Source organism: Astyanax mexicanus, chromosome 19 (assembly GCF_023375975.1).
Source record: "Astyanax mexicanus isolate ESR-SI-001 chromosome 19, AstMex3_surface, whole genome shotgun sequence".
Lineage (NCBI taxonomy): Eukaryota > Metazoa > Chordata > Actinopteri > Characiformes > Acestrorhamphidae > Astyanax > Astyanax mexicanus.
This window is the reverse complement of record NC_064426.1, coordinates 9658206-9666008: the sequence shown is the minus strand read 5'-3', so window position 1 is coordinate 9666008 and position 7803 is coordinate 9658206. Positions and strand designations below refer to the sequence as shown.

General features: G+C 36.4%; 1 gene segment (V, D, J or C); it reads left to right on the top strand.

Annotated features, from left to right (window-relative positions):
* The first annotated feature begins 377 nt into the window (after window positions 1-377).
* On the top strand, window positions 378-2929 carry LOC111190144 (Ig heavy chain V region 914-like). The segment is given in 2 exon segments: window positions 378-437; window positions 2491-2929. Coding segments are annotated over 2 exon segments (477 nt in total).
* Window positions 2930-7803: the final 4874 nt, after the last annotated feature.

Genomic DNA, 7803 nt, shown 5'->3' with positions numbered 1-7803 from the left:
AGTTGTTGCTGCCAAGAGTGGCACAATCAAATTATTAGGTTTAGGGGGCAAACACTTTTTCACACAGGGATTTGGGTTTGGATATTTTTTTTGGATAGTGGCTATTTTAAATTAAATAAAATTATCATTTAAAAAGTGTTTTTTATATTTACTCAGGTTATCTTTGTCTGATATTAGAGTTGGATTGTTAAAAAAAAATATCAGTAACACAAAAAAGCAAAAACAAGAGAAATCTATAGAGGGGCAAATACTTTTTTATGTCTCTCCATTCCTCACTGTCTCACATGGAGGCATTCATGTTGATGACATCACGATGCAAATCCAGTGTGGTGTGTCTCTATTTATGTGCTGTTGATCAGAGTGAAGCAGTAGAGTCTGATTAGTTCTCATCATGAAGATCACACTCTCCTTATTACTGCTACTGCTCACCTTCAGCAGTGAGTTCCTGACTGATACTCTGATTCAGTAATCCATCTGAATGTTATAACATTAAAAGATATTTAATAATTGAGTGATTTGTTGTTTCAGCAGGTGTGAAATGCCAGAGTATGGAATCATTAGAAACTGCAGTTCAGAAAAAAACCTGGAGAAACTCTGAGTCTCTCCTGTAGAGGATCTGGATTTACCTTTAGCAGCAACAACATGCACTGGATCAGACAACAGACTGGAAAACCACTGGTATGGATGGGACGTGTTTGGAGTGGTGGAAGTGGCAACGACTACGCAGCATCGTTCAAAGGCCGGATTCAGATCACCAGAGATAATTCTAACAGCATGATGTTGTCTGAAACTGTCTGGTGTGACAGCAGAGGATTCAGCTGTGTATTACTGCGCTGGAGAAGCACACTGATACAGAATAGTGGAAACACTGTACAAAAACATGCAGCTGCTGTTTCTGCAGATGGTTAAGAAGCCTAAGCAGCAACACAACCACAGGGGGCAGCAGAGGATAAGAAATGAAGTGTAGAATTAACAGGGTGTCAGGACTTTTATAATTTATATCCATAAATAAACATAAATACACAAATATTTTGCCTGAGGGTTCAGTTTTTTAAACCCGGTGAGTCATTTAAATGTCTTCAGTTTATTGTATTTGCTTACAAGCAGAAATAATTAAATAATTTACTTCAAGATTAATAAAAATAGCTAAAAAAAAAAACTCGGATAAAAGGAAAAATAATCAAAAACATAAATTTTCTCTGGTGTGGTAAAGGTAGTAGCTGTAATTTGCTACTTACTTAATTAAATTACTCCAAACGGGCATGAACAACTCATCCAGGAGGTCACAAAAGAACCCAGAACAACATTTAAAGAACTGCAGGTCTCACTCGCCTCAGATAAAATCATTGTTAATGATTCAATAATAAGAAAGAGACTGTTAAAAATAGTCTCCATGGGAGAATTCCAAGATAAAAACACTGCTGACCAAAACGAACGCAAAGGCCCGTCTCACATTTACCAAAAAACATCTTAATGATCCCCAGGACTTTGGGTAAAAATTCTTTGGACTAATGTGACAAAAGTTTAACACATAATAATCAGAAAAAGGACATCATACTGAATGTAAACATGGTGGTGGTAGTGTGATGGTCTGGGGCTGCTTTGCTGCTTCAGGGTCCGGACAACTTTCTGTAATAGATGGAACCAGGAATTCTACTGTTTACCAGACAATCCTGAAGGAGAATATCCGACCATCTTTTTATGACCTCAGGCTCAGGAGTACTTGGGTTCTGCAGCAGGACAATGATCCAAAACACACAAACAAGTCCACCTCTGAATGTGTTAAAATAAATAAATAAATAAATAAAGCTTTTGAAGTGGCCTAGTCAAAGTCTGAGTGAGATGCTGCAGCATGATCTTGAAAACCCTCCAATGTGTCTGAATTAGAAGAATGATCCAAAATTCCTCCACAGAGATGTGAAAGACTCATTTATAGTTATCAGTAAAGCTTGATTGCAGTTGTTGCTGCCAAGAGTGGCACAATCAAATTATTAGGTTTAGGGGGCAAACACTTTTTCACACAGGGCTTTGGGTTTGGATAGTTTTTTCCCTTTATTAAATAAAATTATCATTTAAAAAGTGCTTTTTTATTTACTCAGGTTATCTTTGATTGATGTTTGAGTTTGATCATCAAAAAATATCAGTAAGACAAAAAAGCAAAAACAAGAGGAATCTGTAGAGGGGCAAAAACTTTTTCATGTCACTGTATTCCTCATTCATCAGTGTCTCACATGGAGGCATTAATGTTGATGACATCATGATGCAAATCCAGTGTGTTGTGTGTTCATCCAGTACTTATGAGCTTCTGATCTGAGGGGAGCAGTAGAGTTTCATCTCAACTCTCAGCATGAAGATCACACTCTCCTTATTACTGCTACTGCTCACCTTCAGCAGTGAGTTCCTGACTGATACTCTGATTCAGTAATCTATCTGAATGTTATAACATTAAAATAATATATTTAATAATTGAGTGATTTGTTGTTTCAGCAGGTGTGAAATGTCAGAGTATGGAATCATTAGAAACTGCAGTTCAGAAAAAACCTGGAGAAACTCTGAGTCTCTCCTGTAGAGGATCTGGATTTACCTTTAAAGACTATAGCATGAACTGGATCAGACAACAGACTGGAAAACCACTGGTATGGATGGGACGTGTTTGGGGTGATGGAAGTGGCAGCAAGGCAGCATCGTTTCAAGGCCGGATTCAGATCACCAGAGATGATTCTAACAGCATGGCGTATCTGAAACTGTCTGGTGTGACAGCAGAGGATTCAGCTGTGTATTACTGCGCTCGACAAACACAGCGATACAGAATAGTGGAGACACTGTACAAAAACATGCAGCTGCTGTGTCTGCAGATGGTTAAGAAGCCTAAGCAGCAACACAACCACAGGGGGCAGCAGAGGATAAGAAATGAAGTGTAGAATTAACAGGGTGTCAGGCCTCAAAAAAAAAAAAAAAAAAAAACATTAGTAAATTCTATTTTTTAACATCTGATATGTGGGGCAATCTTGCAAATTATTGCATTCTTTTTTATTCAATTTTATTAAAATTTTACACAGTGTCACAACTTTTTGTTGGTATTTGCTTGTAATAAAAATCCTATTTATAGGTATTTACATTCATTATTTGAGCAACACATCTGTGGTAATTCTACTTCCTGTTAAACAATCTTACTTACTATAAACAATTTACATACTGTGCTGTGAAAAAGTACTTGCTCCATTACAGATTTCTTTTGTTTTTGCATTTTTTCATACTTACATTTTTCAAATTATAAAACAAACTTTAATATCAGACAGATATAACCTGAGTGAATACAAAAAAGCACTTTTTAAATGAGGATTTTATTTATTAAGGGATAAAAAGCTATCCAAACCAATATAATCCTTTGTGAAAAAGTGTTTGCCCCCTATAAATTAACTGTGATTAATCACACTTTTTGGAAAAATATGTTCAATTTCACTACTAACCACAACCAGACCTGATTACTGCCAGACCTGTAGAATCAAGAAATCACTTAAACAGAACCTGTCTGACAACATAAAGCAGATAAAAGATCTTAAAAAGCAACACATTATGCCTCAGGCTGAAGAATTTTAAAAACAGATAAGAAAATAAAGTCATTGACCTCGGTCAGTTTAGAAAAGTAAAGGTTACAAAGTCATTTCTAAGGCTTTGGGACTTCAGTGAAACACAGTGAGAGCTAATATTCACAAATGGAGAAAACGTGTAACACTGGTAATCCTTCCCAGGAGTGACTGGCCTACTAAAATTACTCCAAAAGGGCATGAACAACTCATCCAGGAGGTCCCAAAAGAACCCAGAACAACATTTAAACAACTGCAGGTCTCACTTGCCTCAGTTGCCTCAGTGTTTATGATTCAATTATAAGAAAGAGTCTGTGTGAAAATTGTATTAATGGTTGAAATCCAAGGCAAAGGACACTGCTGACCAAAAACAACACAACCACCCGTCTCACATTTACCAACAAACATCTTGATGATTCCCAGGACTTTGGGTAAAAAGTTCCGTCACATCTGGAATAAAACTAACACATAATTTTAGAAAAAGAACATCATACTGAATGTAAAACATGGTGGTGGTAGTGTGATGATCTGAGACTATATTGCTGCTTCAGGGCCTGGATAACTTGCTGTAATAGATTAAACTAGGAATTATGCTGTTTACCAGACAATCCTGAAGGGGAATATCTGACCATCTTTTTATGACCTCAAGCTATTACATAAAATTCTCATTTAAAAAGTGCTTTTTTATATTTACTCAGGTTTTATTTGTCTGATATTAGAGTTTGATCATTAAAAAAATATCAGTAAGACAAAAAAGCAAAAACAAGAGAAATCTGTAGGGGGCAAATACTTTTTCGTGTCACTGTATTCCTCATTCCTCACTGTCTCACATGGAGGCATTCATGTTGATGACATCATAATGCAAATCCAGTGTGTTGTGTGTTCATCTAGTACTTATGAGCTGCTGATCTGAGGGGAGCAGTAGACTTTCATCTCAACTCTCAGCATGAAGATCATACTCTCCTTATTACTGCTACTGCTCACCTTCAGCAGTGAGTTCCTGACTGATACTCTGATTCAGTAATCTATCTGAATCTTATAACATTAAAAGATATTTAATAATTGAGTGATTTGTTGTTTCAGCAGGTGTGAAATGTCAGAGTATGGAATCATTAGAAACTGCAGTTCAGAAAAAAACCTGGAGAAACTCTGAGTCTCTCCTGTAGAGGATCTGGATTTACCTTTAGCAGCTACAGCATGCACTGGATCAGACAACAGACTGGAAAACCACTGGTATGGATGGGACGTGTTTGGAGTGGTGGAAATGGCAACGACTACGCAGCATCATTTAAAGACCGGATTCAGATCACCAGAGATAATTCTAACAGCATGGTGTATCTGAAACTGTCTGGTGTGACAGCAGAGGATTCAGCTGTGTATTACTGCGCTCGACAAACACAGTGATACAGAATAGTGGAGACACTGTACAAAAACATGCAGCTGCTTTTTTCTGCAGATGGTTAAGAAGCCTAAGCAGCAACACAACCACAGGGGGCAGCAGAGGATAAGAAATGAAGTGTAGAATTAACAGGGTGTCAGGACTTTTATAAACTTATATGTGTGGTTAGAATCTAACATTGTGTTTACATGCATGAAATAGACACAGAAAATAATCACACAGTTGATATTATAGGGTAACAGCCTCATACTATGTATTTGTAATCCAAATTTGATCATTTATATCCATAAATAAGCACAAATCTTGTGCCTGAGGGTTCAGTTTTCAGCCCAGTGAGTCAATAAAATGTCTTCAGTTTACTACAAAGAATTTACATACAGTGATGTGAAAAAGTACTTGCCCCATTACAGATTTCTTTTGTTTTTTGCATTTTTTCATATGTACATTTTTCATATTATCAAACAAATATATTTAATATCAGTCAGATATAACCTGAGTAAATATAATAATCATTTCCTAAATGAGAATTTCATTTATTAAGGGAAAGAAGCTATCCAAACCAACTAATCCTTTGTGAAAAAGCGTTTGCCCCCTGTAAATTAAATGTGATTAATCACACTTTTTAAAAGCTACGTTCAATTTCACTACTAACCACAAACAGACCTGATTACTGCCAGACCTGTAAAATCAAGAAACCTCTTAAATAGAACCTGTCTGACAACATGAAGCAGATAAAAGATCTGAAAAACAACACATTAAGCATCAAGCTGAATAAATTCACAAACAGTTGAGAAAATAAGGTCATTGATATCTGTCAGTTTAGAAAAGAAATGGTTACAAAACTGTTTCTAAACCTTTGGGACTTCAGTGAACCACAGTGAGAGCTATTATTCACAAATGGAGAAAACATGGAACACTGGTGAACCTTCCCAGGAGTGACCGGCCGACAGAAATGATTCCAAACGGGCATGAACAACTCATCCAGGAGTTCACAAAAGAACCCAGAACAACATTTAAACAACTGCAGGTCTCACTTGCTTCAGTAAAGGTCAGTGTTAATGATTCACTAATAAGAAAGAGACTGTTAAAAATAGTCTCCATGGGAGAATTCCAAGATAAAAACACTGCTGACCAAAAAGAACGCAAAGGCCCGTCGCACATTTACCAAAAAACATCTTAATGATCCCCAGGACTTTGGGTAAAATATCTTTGGACTGATGTGACAAAAGTGGAACTTTTTAGAAGGTGTGTGTCCCGTTACATTTGGCGTAAAACTAACACATAATAATCAGAACAAGAACATCATACTGAATGTAAAACATGATGGTGGTAGTGTGATGGTATGGAGCTGCTTTGCTGCTTCAGGGCCTGGACAACTTTCTGTAATTGATGGAACCAGGAATTCTACTGTTTACCAGACAATCCTGAAGTAGAATCTCCGACCATCTTTTTATGACCTCAAGCTCAGGAATACTTGGGTTCTGCAGCAGGACAATGATCCAAAACACACAAACAAGTCCACCTCTGAATGGGTTAAAATAAATAAATAAATAAAGCTTTCGAAGTGGCTTTGTTAAATAAAATTATCAATTAAAAGATCTTTTTATATTTACTCAGGTTATCTTTGTCTGGTATTAGAGTTTGATTATTAAAAATATCAGTAAGACAAAAAAGCAAAAACAAGAGAAATCTGTAGGGGAAAAAAATACTCTTTCATGTCACTGTATTCCTCATTCCTCACTGTCTCACATGGAGGCATTAATGTTGATGACATCATGATGCAAATCCAGTGTGGTGTGTGTTCATCTAGTACTTATGAGCTGCTGATCTGAGGGGAGCAGTAGAGTTTCATCTCAACTTTCAGCATGAAGATCACACTCTCCTTATTTCTGCTACTGCTCATCTTCAGCAGTGAGTTCCTGACTGGTACTCTGATTCAGTAATCTATCTGAATGTTATAACATTAAAAGATATTTAATAATTGAGTGATTTGTTGTTTCAGCAGGTGTGAAATGTGAAAGTATGGAATCATTAGAAACTGCAGTTCAGATAAAACCTGGAGAAACTCTGAGTCTCTCCTGTAGAGGATCTGGATTTACCTTTAGCAGCTACTACATGCACTGGATCAGACAACAGACTGGAAAACCACTGGTATGGATGGGATATAGTGGCAGCTACGCAGCATCGTTTCGAGGCCGAACTGAAATCACCAGAGATGATTCTAAAAGCATGGTGTATCTGAAACTGTCTGGTGTGACAGCAGAGGATTCAGCTGTGTATTACTGCGCTCGACAAACACAGTGATACAGAATAGTGGAGACACTGTACAAAAACATGCAGCTGCTGTGTCTGCAGATGGTTAAGAAGCCTAAGCAGCAACACAACCACAGGGGGCAGCAGAGGATAAGAAATGAAGAGTAGAATTAACAGGGGGTCAGGTCTTAAAAAAAAAAAAAAACATTAGTAAATTCTATTTTTTAACATCTGATATATGGTGCGATCTTGCAAATTATTGCATTCTTTTATATTTAATTTTATTAAAATTTTACACAGTGTCACAACTATTTGTTGGTATTTGCTTGTAATAAAAATCCTATTTATAGGTATTTACATTAATTAGTTGAACAACACACCTTTGGTAATTCTACTTCCTGTTAAACAATCTTACTTACTATAAACAATTTACATACTGTGCTGTGAAAAAGTACTTGCTCCATTACAGATTTCTTTGTTTTTGCATTTTTTCAAAATTACATTTTTCAAATTATAAAACAAACTTTAATATCAGGCAGATATAACCTGAGTGAATACAAAAAT